The sequence below is a fragment of the Drosophila hydei genome, unplaced genomic scaffold (assembly GCF_003285905.1).
Source record: "Drosophila hydei strain 15085-1641.00,03,60 unplaced genomic scaffold, DhydRS2 tig00000060-arrow-pilon, whole genome shotgun sequence".
NCBI lineage: Eukaryota > Metazoa > Arthropoda > Insecta > Diptera > Drosophilidae > Drosophila > Drosophila hydei.
The window spans coordinates 9,607,066-9,632,658 of NW_022045656.1; the positions used below are offsets into that span (position 1 = coordinate 9,607,066).

At 38.0% G+C, this 25,593-nt stretch overlaps 1 protein-coding gene across 6 annotated transcripts in view; it reads left to right on the top strand.

Moving 5' to 3' along the window:
• LOC111601215 (venom metalloproteinase 3) overlaps positions 1-25,593 on the top strand; it is a 58,852-nt gene that overhangs the window by 21,019 nt on the left and 12,240 nt on the right. For all 6 annotated transcript variants that reach the window (XR_003944123.1, XM_023317708.2, XM_023317709.2 and 3 more), the window contains exons 4-7: positions 7,536-7,631; positions 20,828-20,957; positions 21,636-21,913; positions 22,586-22,690. Coding sequence is in view for 5 of the 6 variants with exons in the window: in XM_023317708.2 (XP_023173476.2) it covers positions 7,536-7,631; positions 20,828-20,957; positions 21,636-21,913; positions 22,586-22,690 (609 nt within the window). In the remaining variant the exon portion in view is untranslated. The remainder of the gene's footprint in view (positions 1-7,535; positions 7,632-20,827; positions 20,958-21,635; positions 21,914-22,585; positions 22,691-25,593) is intronic.

Consider the following 25,593-nt stretch of genomic DNA (forward strand, 5'->3'; position numbering starts at 1 on the left):
CAAAGTGTTGCCAAGAAAAAAAACCAAAAAGCGAAAAATGTTTGGCAATTATTTTTCGGCAATTTGACTCATGCCACAAAATGGTAGAAAACAAATGGCCTCCAGTTATAAACGGCAATCACAGACACAATTTGATATTTGCTCTATGTGATTTTTGTTTGGTAATGGCGGCACTTGGCCGGAGACCTTCCATCAAAAAACATTTATTCTAATTTGTGGCATGCATTGTTTTATTGTTTCTCATTTTTTTGGCAATTTTCGTGGGTTTTTTTTGAGTTCAAAATTAAGAATCTAACCGCATGCGGAACAAATCTTCTAGATGACCGAACCCGTTTGGTGGGAAAACAAAAGACTTAAGCCACAAACTTGACAGGGAAATTTATTTGTCAGCCACAAAATTGCTGCAAATTACATTTTTTTAGTCTATGAAACGTAAACTTTCAAAGCTTTAGCTTGCGTTTTAATTGCATTGGATTTTTGTTGTGTCTGGTTCCCTTTTTGCCTGCTGATGGAAATAAGATTCGTGCAGTGAAATTTTTCGTACAATTTCTGGACAAACAATGAAGGCAGCCAGCGTTCGTTTCGTATTGGCAACGCCCCAAAAAAAAAATGGTATTTCTGCTGCCACGAAAATAAAGGCAAACACAAGGCGTCGCACGGCACACCCACCGCCGCATTCAATCGATAGGCCCCACCAAAGGTCAGGCGCAGCAAAAAAAAAAAAAATTAAATAAAATACTGCGGCATATAAATAAAGGTGCAGGTTTTTCCCCAGCAGCCCGCTGCAGTGGCAGCTGCCTGAACGGAGCATAACAAATTTTTCTGCAAACAGCAAACTATTTGAGCCAGCCAGAGCAAACCATGGAAGGTGTGTGCCCTCTGCCTGATAATGAAAATAATTAAACAAAAACTGAAACTGAATATTTAAAAGACAAAGACAGGCTGGATAAAAAAGAGTAATACTATTTTGTATAATTGCTGAAATTATTGATAATACGTGTATATCGATAAATTTCTAATAACATTTGTGATGTTTTCGAAGCACTTAAGAAAGTCGAATCTCAGTCAACTTTCGAGTTACTTTTGTCTGCATGACAGCGCACCAATTGAACTAAGGCATACAAAAGTAGAATTCAATTAAGGCACTCAAAGTGCCGCTTCAATATTATTTAATTGCATATATAATGGCATAAATGCAGCCTCCAATCCAAGCTAGAAACAACGTAATATCTTTAACCACTTTCCACTTATTACCATTTCTTTTTATGCCGCTCTTATTTGGTCAGCTCATACATTTCGTGTATCTAATGCACACGTGCAATCTGTAAGCGCAGCCTTGAAAGTTTATGGCATCCGTATGAAATAAATAACGGTATATATATATGTAAATCAGCCCACAGTGCAGCACAATCGGCCGCTGCCTTATATGGGCCAGGGCAAAGACAGAACCAAAAGCCCATTCCTGGGCTTGGCAAACGGCAATGCGAGACGAGTTTAGAGACTCGAGTCAAGCCAAGCCAAAGTTAAAAACAAAAGAATTGGGTAATAAATGTGCACTACTTCTCGACTCGTGTGTTGAGGCGCTTCATTCTCAAGAGCCGTGCCCAACAGCAACAACAACAACAACAACCAGCTGAAAGCCACATAATTGAGTTTTCAAAATGCATTTTTATAGATGCCATGAGTGTTGAGCTTATAATTAAAATGCTATTAAAGCAATTGGTGCATATTTCCCAAGCAGAGCCACTCTGAAATGCACACATATATATATTTATATATCTATATAGTGTATCTATCTGGAGTGCTTGCCGCTTGTCATTGCAAAACGACTTCAACTTGCTGCCCATTTCCATTTAGACATTTTTTTGAAGCATTGCGCTGGCGCCGAACGAGCGCTTGATTAATGAGCCAGCGTTTTGGCAGCTGAATGAATTTGAAATTAGCTCACTGTCTCTTCCACTCGGCAAACGAATCGCTAGAAAGCAGCTGCTGCTCGTTGCATTTTCTCGCTCTCTCTCTCTATCTCTCTGGTCGCTGCAATCGGTTGCATAATGCTCCCGTATTTGTGGCACGACAGCCGTTGTTGTTGCTGCTGTCTTCACCGTGCTCATGTTGCAGTTATTGTTAACGCTGTGCGGCTTGTTGCTTTGTAGCCGAGCAGCACCAACAACAACAACAATCAGCAAACCAACAAAGTTGATCTCGCTGCAGTCGAGGTTGTTCATTCCCTTTTATTTTGTCTTATTTTTTGCACCACAAAAGTACGAATACGACTTTGAGTGGACGTAACGAGCGATATATATTTTATTTCGTCTAGCTCTTTGCGCTCTTTTATAAAATTCGCTTATCTAGCGGCCACAAGGGAAGGAAAAACTTCATGAAAGTCTAATGCAAGCACGGAAGTTTTCAAATTTTCACTAATCTAGCAACGAAAATCACTTTGATTATGACAAAAAGTAGTTTTCGAAATTTGACTTACAAAGCCAAACAAAGCCAGAAAATCCTTATCTAACAACTCAAATACAATTTCAAGGAGCAGAAGTTATGGAATACCTTCAAAAAAACCACTAATCTCTCTCATTCATTATAAATATTTTTAGTTTACCTTCATTTGAATGAGTTCTCTTTAGCTTTGCCCACATGCGGGCCCGATTGGCTGCGACAGTTTATGCTGAGCCGTTAAGCTCAAGCTGAACAATTGAAAAAATCAGACATAATCATAACATTGATCATCGCTGATCGATTGAAATGTGTAATTAGCCGAATAATAGGCAGACAATGAGACTGAGTTGCCGTTGCCGTTGCCGTTGCCTTGGCATTGTGACGGCCAGAAGACCAAAATCAAAACAAACTCAAAAAGTCTGCACTGAAAGCAAGTCAACTGTGCTGCTTATTGTGACTGGAAGCGTATCGGCTTATGCATAATAATGTAAGTCTGTCTGTGTGTATGCGTGTGTGCGTGTGTGCAGTGCATAATGGTGCGTAATAAGCACCAGGCGCAGATAAATCGAAATCATTATGCGCGCAGACAACGCGTCGTATGCGTAACAACGCCCACACGGCAAACAACGGCCACGTCGATGTCGCCGTCGCTGCTAATGCGTTAATTGTCAGTTAGCGTGGTTAAATGACTTGTGGATTTATGCATGCGCATAGCAGCTAGCCCAGCTCTGTGCTTTGAGTGGGCGTCATGCGCAGCGGCTTTCATTTCCAACAATAGTAAATTAGCTGCTCGACTACGCACAGTTTCAAACTCAAGTAGCTTTTCGCGTTTTCCGCCCAAAAACAAGTTCAAAGGCTAATTTTCATTTCGTCAAGTTTGTTGCCTAAGTCTTTTGTTTCGCCGTGCGCTCTTCTTGCCCGCCTTTCCTTTTTCTCTTTTCAACTAATTTGCATTTGCAAAGATCGCAAAGATCGCTGCCCGGAAGTAGATGCGAGTGAGTGTTGCTTTTACTTTCCTCTAGGCAATTTGTACTCTCTTTTTGGGTAAAGTTAAAGTACTTGATTCATGAGACTTGGCATTTGGGCTTAATTGAATTTGTAGCGTAATCAGAGCAGATTGATTGGTTGAGATTAACTTGAAATAGAGTAGGCGTGGTTGCTTAATAGATGATGGCAAGAGTATATAGTATCCAGATTGATTGAATACGCTGTCAATGTAAGCTTTGGTAAGGCATTTTGGCTTATAGACCAAGTGGTTGTGTCCTGAGACTGTAGACTAGAGATTGATTTTTTTAATACAGCTTAAGGTAGGCAAAATTACATAAAATATTTGGCTGGGCCAAAGCAGTGGTATCAGTGACTGCTATATCTTGGTCAAGACTACCACTTTTTGGCTTATAAGTTTTAGCCCTTATGCTCAAGCAGCTTTAGAAGTATGATATAAAAACGAGACGTCAAACTAGAGATGATAGATTTTCGGAAATGCAGTATCCAATTGGATTATCTAGTCAATAAATCTTAGCCAAAATGGCTACTCACACGCTTTTGATTCTTGACTTGACTTCTGCAATAGTTAACATGAAGAAATGAAAGCAAAGAGTATATTATCAACTAGTGCCAACTGATCTATGCCTACTGTATTTATAGAGTACTTTACTTGCCTGCATATAAGCTGAACAAATGCCCTAAATCAACGCCCACACAGCCAATGTCAGTTAGAAAGCGGCTCTTTAAATAGCTCCATTTTTTGGACCACAATCTTTCATCTAATTGCTCTAAGCGTATTTCTCTCACTGCCCCATAAAACCGTTAATGAGGAGCAATTTATAAAAATAATATGCAAAAACAAAAAAAAATAGAGAAAAAAATCAACTTATGTAGAAAGGCAACAAATTATATGGCGCCAATTTGGCTAAAAAGCCCTTGGGCCCGCCGGACACTCGAAAGTATTTTAGCAGCTGAAGTAATTGAGGTAGCCAGCCAGAGTGGACTATGTGAGTAGTGTGATTTACATAAGCGGCCAACACACACACACACACACACACGCAAAGTCTCAGCTGACTTCATGTGCATCTGTGGGCCGCATAATCTGCATAATGTCTTGTAGCCATTTGTAATTAAAAATTTACGATGTCGTTAATAAATGAAAATGAAAAAGTGTTGGCACCAAATGCGCGACAGCTTACAATGCATGCATCAAGTGGGCTAATTAAAACTGCAGCAGAACAAATGCGCCCGAAACGGGCACAATTGTCAACTAACGAAGGAAGTGGCTGCGACGCCATGCAAAGTGGCTTCAAAACACAAAAAAAAAACAGAATAAAAATTAAAAAAAAATATTCAAAATAAAAATTGGTGCTTGTTTCTTGGCCACGATAAGTGGCCAACGGACACTAACAGTTCATAAATATGGCCAAAGCACTTGGCTGCAGCGTTGACAAAGGCAGCAAGAAAAAAGAAAAAAATCCATAGACCATAGACAACAAGTGCCTTGATTCTTGGCAGTTGGCAGCTGAATTAGAAATACAGAAATACTGAAGCATGTCATGTACGTGAGCCATTTGGTGTGGGGGTCGCTCTTGTTGCTTTGAACTTATTTCCACAAGGTCGTTAGCCAAGACATGTCAGCCAACAGCCCGCTAACAACAACAAATTAAGCCATAAATGCTTGTTGCACATGAAAATTGCTTTTTATTTGCTGCCGCTGCTGTTGCTGGTGCGTTTGCGCTTGCGTTTGCTTTTGCGTGTCAACACGTTTCGCGGTCAACATTTGAGACACCCCATTGCCACGCCCACTTTTCAAATGGGCAGACAGGCTCAATGATTTGATTAATCGCCCGAAAACAATTTGTAAATATTTGCAAAGATTTTCCACTCAAATTGTGCTGCGAAGAAACTTCTTGACATATTTTTTTTAATTTCAAAATTAAGCTAAAGAAAGTGAGAGCAAATTTAATTTTTTACTCTTTCTAGCATTGCTTTAAGTTAAGCTAAAAAAAGCCCTATAATTTCAAAAAGTTTTGTGAGCTTAGCTTAGACCCCTTATGTATTTATATAATTTTATATTTTTTATAGAGTCATATATTTTATAGAGTTATTTATAGAGTTATATAAAACAAATGTTGAAAAAATTAAATATACATGTTTGTGCATTTTTTTGCTTTGAATTTATTTTTAATATAATAAAAAATTATTTTAATTTATAAATTGTAGTATAAAAATTCAGTTTATATTGCAAAAGAGCTTGAGTAGTCTAGAATATAGAGCGGAATGATTATGAAATTTAGAATGAGCTTTTGCTATTGGCTTAACTTTGAATTTATATTAATTTAACAAACAAATAACAAATAAAATTTTAAACAATTTTAAAAAACTAAAAACACCATAGAAGACTTTTAATACAATTTATATAAATATTTTATAAATTTAAAAAAAATTAAAATAAAAGAAAGTTAAGTTTAGATGTGCATTAAATTTCTGTATGGAATTGCTTAACATTTGTTTACTTCAAGCCCATTGAAGACTACATTTCTAATGCTTACTGGTTATATCTGTTAGCTAAATAGAAGCGTAGCAAAGTCTATATAGTGCATATGTTCTTAATCGGCAGCTGTTTGTCTACTTATTCGAGTTTGGTTTAGGTTCAGTTAGTTAATAGTCGCACTTCTTCTTCGCCCTTCGCCTCCGCTTATTTGCCCTTACATTCCCATCACTTCCCTACCCTTTCACTTAACCTCAAATATTATTATAAATATCTGTTTTTTATTTATACCAAAAAGAAAATTGCACTAAAAATATATATTTAATTTTAGCTGCTTTTTCTCACGCTCTAATAAAATCTTTTTTTTTTTGGCAATTCCTTAATAATATAAACCATAACCGTTGCGTGCAATTGTTATTATATTCAATTAAATATTTTGACTGGGCAAAAAGAAAAGAAACAAAAAAAATATCAATTTGTTAACCACATCTTCCGTTCCTGGCCGATTGCTCGCTTAACCTCCGGCTGATTTATGGCCTATGCGGTTGCTGCGGCGCTTTCATCGCATGTGGGCAAAGTTTGTGGCCAGTGGCTATTTGGTCACTTTGCAGTGACTTTGATTTTGGCACTTGGCTTAGTTTTATGGCATTTTACGAGTATATATTGATATACATATATATTTGTGCTGAGGCCAGTTATGAAAATGATTTATGCTTGTAATTTGATAGAGCGCCGCGGACAAGTTTCGTGGCTCGATATACGATACGCAGTCAATGCCAAATGCTGATGTCAAGTGTCAGATTACATTTATTTCGATATTTATTACAGAATTAATGGGCAGGCGCAGCCGGCAATTAATTTAATTAGTCGCACACTTGATTTCTGCGTGTCGCCTAAGCAAATTTGAAGCCAGCTGAAACTTTAAACACTATGCTAATGCGAATCAAGTGCATTCCTGAAATTCGGCAAAAACACATAAACTTGTAATCGAGGTTGCCTTGAGTCTGAAATCAAATACAATGCGAATGTCGATGTCAAAGGATTTGCAAAAGAACAGCGCAGCTGAAACCAGATCAGCAGCCGCAGTTGCCGCAGAGTTGCCAGTTGGCCAAATGTCAAAAGCTTAAGCTTTAGTTAAAGCTATAGCGCCGCGCATTTTCATGGTCAGGCTGAGTAGCCACAGCACAGCACAGCGCAGCACACACGGCGCATGAGTGACGTGCATGTTGAGGCGTCACATTTGCTGACCAAGTGCATAAATCAAAAAGCTCCGCTGCCGCATATCCCACGCAGCTAACAGCTCTTGCTCTCGGTGTCTCTTAATCTCTATCCCAGTCACTTCTCTCCTCTCTTCGTCTCCGTCTCCGTCTGTCTTCAGCTGCTGGCGCATTTAATTAATATACAGCTGCCTGACCACACGGCTTTAGCTTTGGCTTTGGCTTTGACTCGGACCAGTAAAACAGAATAACAAACCAGCAGAATTTCAAATAGCTTTACATTTAGTGGAGTTTTTTGGTATGCTTGGAATGCGAGCAGAAAAAATTGATTTGTTTGTTAATTGAAAGCAAAGTAACTCATATGAACTTCTCTCCTCTCTTCTCTTCTTTTGCAGCATCACAAGCATGAAATTGGTGAAGTATTCCAAGATGAGCAAAATATGGCAGCGATCTTAATGCGTCGCCACATGGAAACTGGCGATCTGATAATGGTAAGTGCCCAAGACATGGCTTATGCTATCGCAGAAGGTCAACACAGGCTGGGACTGTGCAACAAGAATTTCAATTAGCACGCCCCTTAGTTGTTGCCTTTGTTTGTTATGACAGACGGCTATTGTTATGGTCAAACTTGGCCACCGAAATGCGGTTGGCTGTGGCTGCTGTGCTGTGCTGCGCTGTGCTGTGGGCCGCACTTGGGGCAGTTACAATTAAACGCCTGCCACTTGCCGATAATTTGCGGATTTAGACAATTTCTGCTGATTAAGCATTAATTTATATATCGCAATATCGCGCCACGCTTGGCCACCAAATGGCAGCCATAATGTGAATTGCATGTCGATCGACATTACACATTGTCAAATGGCCAGCTGCAACAACAACAGCAGCTGTAGTAATATCCACAACAAAAAGAAACGCTCACGAATTGTCGTCACAGCCAAATCAAGCACCTTGACCAATTTGCTAAAGTGAAAACTCAGATGGCGCTCAGGCGATATGCTACAAATATGTCTGGTAATTGTCTGCAAATGCAAGATATATTTATAATATATATATATATATATATATATATATATATATATATATATATATATATATATATATTAGAAATATATTTTATAAAAGTTAATGTGCTCGATTGGTTGGCTAAGAGTCTGTGGCAAGAATTTGCTTAGATATCATGCTAATCTGGAATACATATTGATAGATAGATAGATAGATAGATAGATAGGTAGATAGATGGATAGATAGTTAGATAGATAGATAGATAGTCAGATAGATAGATAGCTAGATAGATGGATAGATAGATAGCTAGATAGGTAGATGGATAGATAGATGGATAGATTGATAGATAGACAGATAGAGATATATAGCTAGGCATCTATACAAATTCTTGCACGCCTTTGAAAGCGAAATGCCTATCTAGGCACAGCTTAACAGCTGCTGTATAATATTTGATTAATTGCTCACACTAACCAGCCTGCAGCAAAGTTCGCCTACGTTCAAATACTACATGTCATGCCTACTTAATGCAGTTTAGAAACAGAAGCTCTATTTATAGTAACTATAAAAAATAGCTTTTGCTCTGAAACTTCCAACTAGGCCGACAATCACAGCTAGAAAACCTAGGAAATGTTTTATGAGCCAAAAATGAGACACAAAAGAAAAATTAAATTTTATTAAATTTAATTTTATTTCTTAATAAATGATAAAACGACACATTCAAATATTAAAAAAACAGACTGAATCTAACCATCTAAAGATTGTAATTCAGTTTCAGCTTGTTTGCCAAATCGATAAAGATTCAGGAAATGGAGTTTTGCATGTTATTTCCCTCCTCTTTTTACTCACACAAAACACTCATCGCATTTGTACTTAAATACAGCACATATTCATATCATGCAACTACATACACACACATACACATACAGTCACACATATATGATTAATGCAACATAGCGTCAAATGTTCTTTTCGCTTCCTCACACCAGCAGCCACATTGGCTGAAGGTCAATCTGGCTGTCGACGCAGACTCTCATTCTTCTATTAACAACTTTACTATTTCTGCAGATAATAAGTTGTTGATAAATTGCTTCAGCTTTTAATTATAACACAATTGGCAATTAACATTTAACCTGTGGCGGAAATACTTCACGATTCGCACGCTGAGTGCAAATATTTGTTGTGGGTGGCGCGGGCACTAAAAGTCTTTGGCTTAGGAAGTACGTTCTTAATTAGCTTGGGAAATTCTCGAATGAATGATACACGACAAACTCACAGCGTAGCGAAAGAATCAAGAAACCACTTGATTGAGTCCGCTTAGATATGCATGAAGATCAAAGCAAATGTCACAATGCCAAAAATTAATAATCAATAACGAACGGAGACAACAAATATGCACAGCAATCGGGTCAATCAAAACCAATCAAGCATCAGCCGCACAAATGGCCAATAAACAAGGCTTCAACTGTGCATCTTTAAAATGGAAAAAATAAAACAACAACAACAACAATACAATACAATATATTTGTATTTATTTATTTCTTATTTTGGCAATTAACTGACGTGTGTTCATTTTTAATTTGTTAAACAAAAGTTGAAAATGTATTTTTGATAATAATTACACACGGACAGAGAGGTTAGCCAAGCAGCCAGCCAATAAAAGGTCAAACTGCAATGTCTGGGCCCGGCTTGGCCGACTTGGCCGTCTTGACCGACTTGTTATGGCCAAGTGCGAGCGCTGCACAGCAAAAAATAGAAAAATTGAAAAATTTTACAATTCATAAATAATATGTATGTAGAAAATGTTTGCCCGCTGACATTTTGAAGTGCAAAATGGCCAAAAACAAAAAAAAGAAGTAAATTTCGCAAGCTCGCTGCAGCTGTTCGTCTGCAGCCATTTGGCCGGTTAGCTGGCTGCTTGGCTGCCCGGCTGCCCCGTGGTCCGTTCGAACAGGCTTCCGGCTTAGCTTTGACCTTAAACGGCTAAGAAAAATAGCAAAAAGCCGACTTGTAATTAAAAATCGACAGAAGATCTCCAAGACAGCTAGAGTTACGCAATTCATCGTCTGCGAAGCCTTTTAGCGATTTTATGGACATTTAATTAGTCCCGCCGTACAGTTGCGACTATAAAATGTGCGTACGCCTTAAGACACAGTCAAAGCGTAATTATTGACCACATGCAGCTTAATCAAATAACTTAGACATTTTGTATTCGCTTAGCGATTACCTAACAGCCGCATTCTTGATACGATATGTCAGACAGTGGATTGGCTATTTGCAAAAAAATAAGAGATATAAGATATAAGATATATATATGAATATACCTTGATGTTTATTTATATTTTTGCAAATTTTGATTTTATTAATTATTGCTGAAAATACAACATTTTCTATCTGCTGTTTTGAAATGTTAAGCTCAGCTCAAACAGAAGACTTAAGACACAAAATTGCTATTTATATATCTTAAAATTGTTATTTCCCATCTTTAAGTATGATTTGCTGATGATAAAGCATCTTCTGTCTAGTACTGGCAATTTGAAACGAAAGACTTAAGGCACAAACTTGATTCTGCATATTTGTAAATTCCAATTTCCATTTTGAAGGAAATTTTGCATAAAACAAACAACTGACTTATTTGCCTGAGAATTCAATGTTGCAACCACAGCGTAAACAAAAGACTCAAGACACAAACTTGCTAACCTACATATTTTTAATATATTATTTAAATATCTTTAAATTCTGATTTCCCCTTTTGAGTAAGCTCTGCTTAAAATTACCTATTTTTATGCCTGGGAATTCCTTATGCCAACCACATTACAAACAAAAGACTTAAGACACAAACGTGTTAACAAACTGTGCATATTTAAACTTCTTCAAATTTTCATATTGCCAATTTTGATTAAGTTTTGCTTTAAACTGATTTTTTGCCAGTTACTTTCGCATTGTACCCACAGTGCAAACAAAAGACTTAAGGCACTAACTTGCTAACAAGCATATTGCTCAAGCTGGCAGAAAAATATACCTCAGCGTGCTATTGCTCTTGTTGTTATTGCTGTTGTTGCACTCTAGGCTTATTTAATTATGGCACATCATATAAATTGGCACAGCTCTTGGCACGCACTATTTGCCGTTGTGGCTGTTGTTGCTGTGACTTAATTACACAAACAGAAAAAAACCAACAAAAGTTACAGAAACTGCCGCCAATAGCCCTGCCTTCCAACCTACTTGGCACTGGATGCTGTGGCGCGCGAAAAAGAAAACGCAAAAAAGGCAACAGTCACAGCACTTCAAGACTCGACCGTTGAGCTACCCGCTGGGTGGGGCAGTTGAAAGGGAAACGGAGTATCGGCATCGCCCCAATTTGGCCAAGGTACCTTGCTAAACGCAACTCTAGGCAAGCAAATAAAACGTTTATTCAGAGATTGTTCGAGTGTTGAAATAGCAATAAATAAACCGAAAATTAAATTGTATTTATAACTGAGTAAGAATAGATGAACGTAGGGCATTTTGAGTAACATATGCCGATTATAATGCAATTGGTTAGCTCATCAATTGTCAGCTAGTTACAATTGAGTTAAGCAATTTGACATTGAAAATATTCGCTCGAGTGCGCCGATTCACACACTCATCGCATTGCCAGAAAACAATATTCATGGCTAATTAGACGCACTCTGCGCCCTGCGGACCAGCATCGTTTGGGCGTTTATTATACAAATGTTCGGCAATTAGTTGCGCAAATATACAAATTGATGACAATTACTTTGGCTTTTGCTTGGCTTGGCTCGGCTTGGCGCCTGTTAATTGTTTAATATTAAATTACAAAGTGCATCGCACTGTGGCAAAGTGCGTTGAAATTAATCAAGAGACGAAATGAGTTCAAGGACAAATAACAAGACGTCAATCAACATCAGCTCCAGCCATCATAATTTTTCTGCTAGACCGGGCCTTTAGCAGCGCTTTACAAATGGCCTGTGCCATTTGCTGATAAATAAAGCATTTTTGGGGCCAACTGCAAATAGCCAAGCTTGATTAATGCTAATTGCGCCAAATGTCAGGCCAACAGCTGCCCGCCGCATTTTGTTTAAACAAATTATTCAAAAGGTCGCACAGCAGATGCAGCCTGGTTCTCCAGCCAGCATCATGTTGACTTTAGACTTATATATATGTATATATAAGCGTGCTTGTCTACCAATTAACAGCCACATAAACGTATCAGACAATGCACTCGGATCTTAGTTGCCTTAAAGTGCTTAGCACAGCCAGAAACTAGACTCAAATAAATTGCGATACGTTTTATGGCTTTCATATGTCCGAGAGCTCGATAAAATAATGTGTTAATCAAGAAACATTTCACATTAAATTTATACTATATTTATATATGTTAAGAGCTTTGCAGTCAAAGAAGTCATATTAAAGAATTATTTGCATTTGCTCTCAAGTTTATGACTTAATAATGTTTGCCTTTCAAAGCGAATATTTATCAAATTTACTAAGCAATAGCCATATAATAATCTAGGTGCTAAATTGGATAATTTTGTGTACATTTGAAGCTGTCTAATACTTAGACTATTCATTTTTTATAAACAATTTTTGAATATAAAATTATTCTGCTCTGCAAATCTTTTCACAGTACTAATGAAATCTAGATTATATATAGATATACCGTAAATATAGGTATAAATTGTAATATATTAACTGCTTTAAATTTTGTATTTGTTAAATTAATTATTAAATTAATTTATTAAATTAATTATTAAATTAAAGACGCACTGACATCTTTATAGTGTAAGCCTAAAGAAGGAAATTCACTTTCCAAAGTGTAAGCTGATCAGCAGTGAGTTAGTCACTCGGTAAGTGAATCACTCAGGCCATCAGGATTCTCTTGCGTAATCAAAATAAAGTCAAGCCAAGCCATAAGGCACAGAGACTTTATTTATTGCACAATGCAATCTCTTAAATGAGTTTTTTTGAGCTCTTCCTTTTTTAAGTGGCATTCAAAGTCCACGCCTTTGCCTTTGGCATGGCAGCATCGTGTTGCCCTTTGCATTCACTTTGGCATTTGGTCGAGTGCAACGCCGAAAGATCACAATGCATGTGGCTCGAGTATTTATGCCATTTGATCAAATAGCAACAAGTGTATGGCAGCAAGAGAGCCAACAACGAGCCCAATTATTAGGTAGTCGCTGCGACAGCATTTTGCCATTTTGGACACGGGTTTTGGTGTTTTGGGCAACTCTATTAGATACGCGCACAACAGCAACAGCAACAGCAGCAGCAGCAGCAGCAGAATAAGCAACTTCAGTCATCGCATCAGCATCATTAAGAAGCTACAAGTCTTTCGGCACCAAAAAACTAGTTTTTACTTAGAGCTTTTGAGCTTCTTCATCGTCACCTTCTTAACAAATTGTTTACTCTGTGCTCGCCGCTGCAGCCTTGATATTTACACAGAGTTGAACGTGTCTCTTGGCCTAACAGTTTCTAAGTATATATTTAAATATCGCGTATACTCATAGACAAACTGGCCACTGCTTTGATTTGCATCAGATGCGGCATCAACGTGTTAAAAGCAGTAAAATTTATGTTATTTGCTCTTTTGGGCCGACTCGCGCAAGCGCAAGCGAGTTCGTTGCCTAAGTCTTTTGATTTGACATTCGCCGAGACAAGCGTCTGCCGTAAAATACATCGACATTTATGCAACGACATTTACAGCGTTTCTGATTTTATAGTCTTGACTCTTAAAACTTAAATAAACTTTATTTTAAGTGAAAATTGCTTAATTCTAATCTCACGAAAATCTTTTAAGCATTTCAATTGCAACTTTAAATAAATTAGTTTTTATTGAAATTGCCTAAAAGAGAATGAATATTCTTGAATATTTCTTTTATTTTTAATTATTTATAAATTCAATTTATAAATGAGTTAAGTTTGATTAATTTTTTAGAATCTTATAACTAAAAACAAATATTTTTTATACTAAATATATTAATAAATAAATTACATAGAAATTCTCCATTTTACATATTTATTTTTTTTTGAATATTTAATATATTTTTAAAATAAAAAATAAGATAAGATTGGCTTATTTTATAATATTAAAGTTTTGATAAATTTAGAATATTTCCTGAGCACTAAGCTCCAATAGTTAAAGCTTCAATGATCTATGAAAATGTCGCCTGGCTTAAGGCACAGTTTTGTTGTTCAGTGTTCGTTTTTGGGTGCATGTAAAACATTTGCATCTAATGAGTTGAGTAATTCGAACCACGCGTCATATTTCCTACATGAAGCTATTAATTTTTGTCGAAACTAATACATAAATTTGCAATTTCACCATCAATATCGGTATCATATCGAATGCGGTGTTTTTTTTTTTGGCAAATGCAAATTTAGTTGCTCAAGTTTTTAAGTTTCGAGTTTGGTCAGTTGCCTAGTTGGCCAGTTGGCTAGTTGGCTAGTTGGCAGCCACTTGCTGTAACAAAACTGAAACAAAACTGATCCGACATGACGACAAGCGCATATTAAGACCTGGAGCCAAATTGCACCAAAACTCCAGTTGCTGCTGCTGCGAAGATCAGCTGCTGGCGATCTTTACGCATAAAGCATAAAGGATTAGCTCTGCACCACTTCACAGTCTTTTCAATTATGCACCACACACACACACACACAAAAACACACAAAGTAGTTGCACTTTTATTATTTAATCAATTTGGGGCAGTGTCTGCTATTTCCTCATGAAAAATGATTTTTAATTGCCCGCCACAATGGAGGCGAGCAGCAGAGCTGGGGGAACTGAGCCAACACCCCGCCTTCTGGCATATTGCATTTTAATAATACTCTGTTTGAGTTACGTGATGTGATGCCAGCACAGATGCCATAAGGCGATTAAGCGCATGTCGAGGCAGTTTTCACGCTTTGTGGGGAAAGTCATGTTTAAGTGAATTTAAGACTAAGCGAGCTAAGCTTAGTTTCAATTAGACTGCACTTAAATTCTCGACAAAGAATCGCATTGCAACAGCCTTGATAGACCTTCACTTTGGCGAAGTAAGTGCAAGGATAACTGCAGCCAGTTGAGGTGACTTGTCTTGATTTTGACTGCGGCTGACATTGACATGCAACTTCATTAAGCGTCTGGCTGCCTCACTGTCAGATCTGCCCCCCACTCTGTCCCCTTCCTAGCCAAAGCTACAGCCACAGCCTCAAACTCAGCCTCAGCCTCTGCTCTGTCATGCGAAGTTATTGGAGCGGCAAACTATAAAGCGCACTTTGACTTGGCCCGTTCGCATTGAACTTGTTGTCAGCAGCCAACGCATAATAGCCACATACACACACTGCTTAACAAATTATGCCAAAAAAAAAAAGAAAAAGAAACTGTTGCAGAGTGCGTTAAGCATCTAGCTGTTACATTTTGCCAAACAAGCGAATGAGCAAATTAATTTTGATTACATTTGATTTGATTGCCTGGCGGCTCAGAACGTTGAGAGGCTGTGTGGGCCATGTTCTTGTTCTTAAGCCACTGGCCATAGGTTGACCATGGGCGGTGCCTGCTGTGTGTGTTATAAATATTCATTGATCGCCGCAGTCACACACACACACACTCACACATGGCTGCATTGGCACTGGCCGAAGGTGGGCTCAGTATTCCTAAGCTATGATTTTTCTTTTGCTCTTTTTTTTTAACGAGCTGCTTTATGTAAACAAACTGTTAACACTGTAGAGGCTGCTGGCTGTGGTGCGCCTTAGTTTCTTTTTGTTTGTATTTTCTTGTTCTTACTCTTATTATTTCGATTTTGTTTTTGTTGCTGCTGCTGCTGCCTTAGTTTATGGCTACATGCGGTCGTATTGAACAGTGATCTTAAGCGCCGATTAGATTTAACCTTGACCAAGATGATAACAACAAAAAAGAAACATACACACAAAACACAAACAAGAATTACAGCCAACATAACAACTCACGAGTTATTTTATGCCTCGTTATAAAAATGCACTCAGGGGGCGGCAGCTATAGCCGAATTCATTTGTCTACAATTTTGAATGAATCCATTCAAGTGAAAAATATTTTAAAAAAATGTCTAAAATCGAAAAAATTATTGAAGTTATAAAAAGAATTTTTGAGCGTGTATAAATATAAAATAAATTTTTTATTTATAATTATTCAATTTTTTATGAATTAACTCCCTGTCTTAAATTCTCATAGACAGCAGTTAAATAAAAAATATATTAATATAATAGTTATATACATATATATTATTATTTAACAAATTGATGAGCCTGTTCTTTCAAAACTCTTGTGAGAGAAACAAAGACATAAATAAATAAAATATTACAGTTTATTCTGCCCAAGCAAACATTCAGCTGGCCAAGTTAACAATCAAAAGAGTTGCCTCCACTCGCGTCCGTCTAATGTTCGTGTCATGAATTTGCACAAATTATGCTAATTTCCGAAATTGCAAACCGCAAAGTGATGTTTGTTTTCTAACGATTTCTTTTGTTGCCCCCCGATGGCTGTCAATTTTCAATATTTGCAGAGTGAGGCAAAAGCTGTTGGGCTATTGTCAAAAGAAGCAAAAGGCAGAAGGTGTTAATTGTGATTGTAAGTTTATTGCAGTTCAGTGAACTCTGAGGCGGGGGCAGAGCTGCTGCAATGCCTGATATGATGGATGTAAACAATTGAACTTAAAAAATAATTTATAAATTATTGCTGATGTGTGTGCTCGTTATGTGAAATTAAAAAGCAATTAAGACACTGATGGGAAGACAATGCCGAATGGCAAATATTATTATCATCGCATCCGAAATCCTTCACAGCATTGCCAATCGTTTGCTATCAGTGCGGGGTGTGGCCTGAATGGAGTGGAGGTTAGCAGCGCACTTGGGCAGGTGCCACTTTGTTCGCCTGTCACACGGACAGACGGATAGACAGGCAGTTCGCCTGACTGACAATTGGACAGAGTTTGTGTGTGAAAGGCTGAGAGCGGTCTAAACATGTCTGGGATTGCGTTGAGTCTGTAATAAATAACGGCGCCTGTCTCGGCAACGCGCAACAAGATATAACAATCATGTTGTGGGTGATTACATAAACTAGACAGCCGGACAGCCGTACAGCCGTATAGCCGGACAACTGGACAACTTTATTTGCAGTCGAGCGCCCAAAAAAGCCAGCCGAACGCTGTGCGATTTGAAAGCAATTTGCTGTTTTCCCTGTTTGCAAGCTGATATTTTTACATTTATATCAAAACATAATTAACTAAGTAGCACGTGCTGCTAACGCACGTTCAATTAATTGAAAAAAACCTGGGCCATGCGAGGCATTAGTCTCAGCCCAATTTCAACACACACGCGCAGCAGCAGCAGCACAAATAAATAGTCTGGTAATTTATTAATTGCACTCTCGTATAAACAGCTCCAGCTGGACATATTTTATTAATTTTTTTAAATAACAACTTGTTGCATTTTCAAAATTACATAATAGTCGCCGTCGTCGGGCTGGCCAAAGAACTCCGCTCAACAATCCCAAATAAATTTCAGAGAGCTACATAAATTTCCAAGACAAAAACCAGAAATGTGCTTAAATTGCTTGAGAGATACCCTGTACAGAATGCTGCTACAAATATTTTTAGTTCTGCTAGCTGCTCTGTTGATGTTCTTATGAAATTAATTTTTTTCATGCATGACAAACAATTATTAACTTATTGCAATTTCAAGCTGCATTTTCCTAAGAGTTCCAGAAGATTGCCAAACTGCATGTGAGACTCTCAATAACATAAAGTTTTAACTCTGTTAAGTTCGGATATACAAAGAAATAAATATGACTATATATGTGGCAGCAAAGCCATGTACAGCTACAGCCTTAGATCAAACAGCATCTCTTGATTAATATTTATATAAATACATACATATTGCAGCCAACCAATCTACCCCCTTTTTCTCCATTTTCAATGAGTATGCCAAGCATTAAAATAAATAAATAAAAATGAACACGGCACACGCCCAAAAAAAAAACGTCTCAGCCTGTTTAAGCAGTCAGACAAATGTTGTTGCAACTGCCACAGTCGTTGTTGCTGCCTGAAAAGGCGGAACACATGCATATGTAGCATGTCTCTTAAAAAATTAAAATAAAATAAAATAATATAAAGAAAACCGAGCAAACGTTGCGCCTATTTGATGCCGATACGCTTGTCCCATGCACACGCCAACCAAATTATGCACACTCGCATAAATTATGACAAATATATATGTATATATATAAAATTCAAATATATATTTATTTCTTTATAGTAAAAAATAAATTTTAAATCTGTATTTAATTTATAGCCGCTCAGCCCTTCAAGGCATTCACCTGTGCGCGCACTGGAAACCCGCTTTCAAGTTGAATGCCAATTTCGATGGCTTATCTGACGCATTTATCATACGCACCGTGCGCCGTTAGCTTGTTGAAAAGCAGTCAAAAAAAAGTGCAAAAAATTGCATTTAAATGTCGCCAGTTTAAGCATCTCTCATAACTCAAATGGCTAGAGCAACTGCAGCTGGGCCACCTTTCTGATTGGCTGCAATTGGCGAAACGCACTTTGCAAATTTTGCAATTCAATAGGCGACGCGACGCGGCGGCATTGAAGCCGACTTCAGCCAGCCATAGTCAAAGTCGCAGTGGCAGTCATAGTCGAAGTCGAAGTCGTAGTCTTTGCCTTGTCATCAATGACAATTTGTTGCTTTGCAATTTGTTTTATGGCACAGCAAAAATGCTGCTGCCTGCGAGGACATTGAACTCTGGCGTTTCCTTTGACATTTGCAACAAAAATAAAGTCCGATTCTTAGCGCAAAATATAATTTACTTGAAGCTTTTAGTTAATGCATCAATTGCGTCGTATGCCATAGACATATTTATGCATATATAAATCAAGTTTAACCATTTCAACTGACTCAACAACGAGTCAGCGCTGACTCCAATTCGAATTCCAGTCACATTTCCGTTCTGCCAAGTTCGTGTTTTGGGCACATTAATAACACGAACTGCTAAGTAACTGCTGTAATTTATATTTAATATTTTAATTATAGCATATAGAATCGCAATGGGTATGAGCGTGGCCAAGATCTAATTGGTCCACAGAGCCGCGGGGCGTACTCGAGTGGGTGACGCTTGGCTTTATGAATTGGCCAAATGAAAATGAAAATGAAAATAAAAATAAAACTAATTCTAAATAGATTGCTTTTAATTAGCTAACCTTTGTCAAGGTTAGCTTCACAGACTATTTGGTTTTCAATTTTCTTGAACATTTTTTCATTTTTTCATTTTTATTTTGTTCTTGCTGTTAATTATTGCAATTACAGAGGCGATAAAATCCGTGGCACTACAACGTACAGAGAAACCGCCCAAGAAACATTCTTATCTAGATCAAATGTTTTGCATAAATTGTGCAGCTATGCAAATCGCTACTAATTTTTATGAGTGCTCTAGCCGACTCATTCATACCTGACTCAAAGCTATATTAAACAGAAGTGCATATATATTTCATAAAAAAGCAATAGATTAATAATAAGGCGCAGCTAGCTTGTGTGCACCTGTCAGAAGCTGTGGATGAATATCTGTTTGGCATTATAGAAAATCTAAGCTCTCAAGAAATTTAATTCTGTGCTTAATCTTTTAAACATCTTATAGAAGTACTACTATATACTGTTTGCATATGTATAAATAATATTATATTTACATATATAAATAAATCATATTGAATTTGTTGAGCTCACATTTGCTGCTAACATAAAAATCTACCTAAAGTTTTATTTAGATAAAGGAGAGACTAATTTGCATAGATACACAAATTTTTGTAGGCTACTGCTAATGCTTGAGCCACATCTAATATAAATTACTGTTGCTATAAATATATAAACTGATTATTACTTAACTGATTGATTAACTACATTTTACAGCAAAGACAGGCAGTCCAGAAGCAAAATATATATTTATATATTTATATATTTATATATTTATATATTTATATATTTATATATTTATATATTTATATATTTATATATTTATATATTTATATATTTATATATTTATATATTTATATATTTATATATTTATATTTTCAATTTTCAATTATAGAAGGAAATATTAGTTTTTTAATAAAAATTCCTCTTAACATATATTTATCTTTTTCATTATTTAAAAAAATCACTTTTATTAAAAAATACAGTTAAAAAAAAAGGAATATAGAAGTATTAACAGAATAATATAAATTAAAAAAAAATTGTATTTTAAAATTTTATAAATTTAATTTTTTATTTAAAAATTTTAGATATATATTTTCAATAAAAGAAAAAACATTTTAAAATGATTTATATTTCTTTTAAATTGAAAAACTTTTTTATTAATCATATAAAATATTATATAATATATTTCAGTCGAATTAAATGTGATAATATTCATTAAAACTTGAAACGATTAAAAAAATAATTATTTTAAATGAACTTTTTATTTAAAAGGTTTCAAGAGTTACGGCCACGCTTAACTCAATAACTGAGCAACGACTTTTTGTTCCACTCTTAGTACTAAAAACTAAATAGTTACTCAGTTCCAGTCAGTTTATGTTTTCTTTTACATTATTTGTAAGTTGCCATAAATTACGTCTTTCAATGTGGTCGTTTAAGAGCCAGGTATTAACATAGATTTTTTTAATTTCAAACTCTTTTACAGGAGGGCAGCATTGGTCACGATCTGGTCATTAAACCTTTGCCACACGAGCTGAGCCCCAACAAGGAGCAGGCCCATCACATTGTCTACAAGCGTGCGGCCTCAGCCACCAATGATCAATTGAGTGACTTTGGTAAGTATCCAAATGCTTAAGTCTTGATATATGAGCCAGAAGTCGGTGATGCTGCATTCGTCTATTATGATTTTTCATAGCATAACTTCTTTGGCCTTACCTTGGCCTGGCATTGATCCCCATCATGCGTAGCATATCACTCTTCGTTTGTTCCGTGCTTATCGGCAGCTGCATCTGCCAGTAATGGGCACATTGAACTAGAAACCAGCTCTAAGCTCTAGCATAAATCTGTCCGTCTGCGAGCCGTTCGGAGAGCGAGAGATCGACGTGCACATGATTAGCATTTCCTGTTCGCTGCTTTAGCGGCTCTTACAGTGGGTTCAATGCAAGACTTGAACTTTCGATGTCGCCGCTGAAGCCGGTGAAGTAATCGCCGTTGTCCTTCGACGGATGCATTTACCTTTGAGACACGCCGGTGGCGCCAAAATACCAACGCGTTAATTCAGTTGCCCTATAAACACGGCAAGTTTATGGATGGTATTTCAGCATTTACAATTGCAAAAACCTTTTCGCGGTGTCTTTCTGGGCGCTGCCTTATAATGAGCGAAAAATTAACTTTAAATACAGTTAAATGTACTGCTACCTGACTTGCTTAATAATAATAAAAAATAATTAAGCTATTGCATTGCATTTCATTGTGATTCATTAGTCAACCTTCGTCTCCTCTTCTCACTGCAGCATTCATGGAGCCAGACGATTTACTGGCTAGCGAGAAGCTCGAACGTCTGCAGCGCCGTCAGCATCGCAGCCGACGCAGCAGCGGCAACAGTCCCGACTTTGAGGACCTCAATGACGAGGACGAGGGCAAGCTGGACGCCGACGCGGACCCGGCCGAACCCCAAACTTCAGAGTCACGAGTGCGACCCAGACGCCAAGCCCCGTACGTCATCTATCCCGAAGTCTTGGTGATTGTCGACTATGATGGATATCGACTGCATGGCGGTGACAACCTGCAGGTGCGTAAGGCGAGGCCCACAGATGAAGCTGTCAATGATTGGGTTTTCCAGATTGGGCTTGCCAAAACTCAACACAGTCCCAAGCCCAGTCTGGAGATTTGTAAAAGTTGTTTTTTTGGCGATTGTCAGATAGAAGGCGACGTGTGTATGGAAGACAAGCTGCACATATTAATTGGGCAGCACGGCACGAAATAGAATATAAAGTTAAGCTAGCTCAGGTAATTGACAGAGCACGCAAAGCACCTCAGAAGAATTAAAAACCATTTTGATTCTAAATATAAATGTGGACAACTGACTTAATATAAATTGTGTATAAAGTGTCTAGGCGGCGCGAAGAACTTACGTTTGCTTGATGCTATCATTTGAATTTGGACGGCAGCAGTTGTTCTGCTTGGCTCTCGTCTGCATTTAGACACAGTTCTTAGCCGCGCCGACACAGCTGCTTTGTATGCACATCACTCACTCGCCGAGATTAATGGGGCTGCTCGACTTGGGTGCGATCTTTCATGCTGCCATAAGCGGCTTAGATAAAAGTTGAAACCAGGCGACAGCTGCAGCGTTTGTCGCTGATGAATGTGGGCAAAGCAGCTGCCAAACAGATGAACATCAGCTACAAGTTCTATTTTATATATATATATATATATATATATTCCATTTCAATCTCACTTTCAGGTTAAAAGATACTTCATTTCGTTCTGGAACGGTGTCGATCTGCGCTATCGCCTGCTGAAGGGACCCAGAATACGCATTAGCATTGCTGGCATTATTATCTCACGCGTAAGTAGAGTCGTTACACAGTCGTTACACAATATTTAACTTTCATTAAAACTAATTGAGTAATCCGCTTGCCAAGTCAACTCTGACCCCCAGCCAAATGGGGGGCATTGCAAATCGTAGCAAATGTCGGCCGCAGGCAAAACCAACCAAACTTTATCACGATTCGGTGGCCAATTGAGCAGAAAGTGGGAGAGACAGAGAGACAGAGAGAGAGAGAGAGGGCTATAGCAAAAACCAACAACATGCAACGCATGCGCTTCGAATTGGGATTCGGATTCGTTAGGAAAAATGTGAACAATCAATTTGGCTATTTGCTTGGGCCATAAACAAAGCAAAGCTACAAATTTTAACAAGTTTTTTTTAAGAAGTAAAATACTCGTGTGCAAAAAAAAACAATGAAGAAAAAAACGTTGCTAAATGCCTAAGGAATTAGCAAATGCCGAAGCACGCGAACAAAAGACTCAGGCAACGAACTTGCCAAGCAAATAGAAATGTGGATTGGCCGCATATGTGGCCAGCTGATTTGTTGCTGTTAAGGCTTGATTGTCATAATTCGCAACAACATCCTTCAACAGCTTAGTTATGCAGCATCTTCGAGCGCGCTTGCATAACGCGACCATAAAACACTCTCGACAACATTATTACCAAAGCTCGTTTTGACTTTCTTACACACAAGTCACAGTTCAGGAAGCCATTTGCCAAAGAGAAGAGCCTGCCAGCTGGCGACCCACTCATGTGTGTGTGTGTGGAAAGTGGAAAATTGGCGCAGTTTTTCCATGACTGGCACCTGCAGCAGGCAGCCCACATGGCAGCGGTTTACCCTAAGTACGTCAATTGCTTGTGGCCGACGCGACACACATGTAAACAACAAAAAATTGTTTTAGACAGCATAAATAATGCAGCAGCAACCACAAGCAGTGTCTGCTGCTGCTGCTGCTGCTGCTACAGCACTCGTTGTAGTTATGTAATTTAATGGGCAACTTAGTTGAGGTTTAGATTTCTGCCCAATTTCATGCAGCGACTTCCTCTTCTATACATCAAGATATATATATATATATATATATTTGTGTATATCTTGAAGCGATTGCATCCGTCGCTTAATGTTGCTTTGCGCTAATTAATGTTGAAATTTATTTTGCTGCCCATAAACAACAAATCCAAATGCGAATTTATGACACCAAAATAGTAGCATGCGCAGAGCTCAACTCAGATTCCGAATCGAAATCGAAGTCGGGCCACAGCAATTACTCAGAATTTATATTATTTGATATATCCGATAAGCTGCTGAAGTCTGTTTGCCAATATGCAAACGCTTAATGGAAGTGAAGCAAAGTCACGCAGTGCAGCTCAATAGAGGGGGAGCTGGGCGAGTTATCATGCACTTGTGTGACAGATTAAGTATGGCAGTTGATAAATGTGATAAAGAAGTATATGTAGAAGAAGAAGAATCTTTCGCTCTCTCTCTCTCTCTCTCTTTTAAGAGTGAGTGTTCTGGCTACTAATGCATGTTGTAATTAGTGCGTTGGGGCAGCTCAATCAATCACATTTGTTGTGTTTTGCTGGTTTTCCTGATTTCAGCTGTGGGCAATCATAACAAGTCGTAGCTTCAGATTTATCTAGACACACAGGCTGAATGAGATAATTAAATGAATTGGCGTGGGCAGCTTGCCGCTGTGTGTTGGGCTACCGTTGCACATGGTCGACCGATTGAACTTTTATCTGTGACATTTAATTAACATTTTAATTAATTGCGGGCAACTTTCCGTTAGAATTGAGTTACACCTGCCCGGGCAGGCGGGTCGGCTGCCATATCGTACGGCCAACAGCCAACAGCCAACAGCCGACAGCCGACAGCTGTACAACGTGTCGAACGTTGCGCTTGCGCCACAAACATTTTTCAATGCGGCGGCAGCAACGTTGCGTATACGCAATTTATTATGTGCGTGTCGAGCAAGAGAAAAAATATGGTGTAAATCAGTGTGTGTGAGTCTGTGTGTGTGCATTTAATATAGCAGCAAATTGTAATTTGAGCGCCGTATACTAACTGGCCTACACTCGATTAGAATTTCAGTTAGCCATAAATTGAAGTTTTTGATGCATTATTAAGTTGGCAAACTCAGAGAAAAAAACTAGGTTGGCAGCCAAGCGCCAACGTATTGTTGTCTCACTGGCGGGGCTTGGGGCACTCAGCCTTGCAGATATTTTGTTGTTGTCCCTGTGCGTTCGGTTCTGTTGTCATTTAGCCCGAATCGATTAATTGCGCAAATTTAAACAACACAAACATTTTGCACTTGGCTTTAAGTAATTCTGCTGGTCATTTGTCAGCGACTGATTAATTTATGTGAATGAATGTACTGAAATGAAAAATATGGCTAACATACTGGCGCAACTCCTGCGAGCATTGAGGTCAAGCTTAAATGGCTTTTCAATTACGGCCTTGAGTCGACCGTGTCGATATATCACAAAATGCTAACAACTGAAAGAAAGTGATTTGGACTCAAGAGACGCAGTTTAAGAATTTGCATTTAATTGCTTCCAATTGCCAAATTTGAGGCTGCCAATCAACAATCTCCACTCAGGCTTATCTCTGCGGATCTATCAATGTTCGCCACGGAAATGCTAAGTAATGCACATGGCCACACCCAGACCAGATCCAGAAACCCAACACACACTCGCACACATTTGAGAATTACTTTTGAGACTCATAACATATGTCATAACAAATTCCTAACTAACGAAGTTTCAAATTCAAGTAGCTGCCAGGCCTAGCCAGGCCTAGATCCAGGTGTTGGCCCCAGCTCATGTCACGAAGCGGCAAGCGGGAAAGCTTATCGCCAGTAGCTGCAAATGCAAGTGCCACAAAAATACACATAAATTGCGGCGGCAAAAGGAAAAGTATGCAA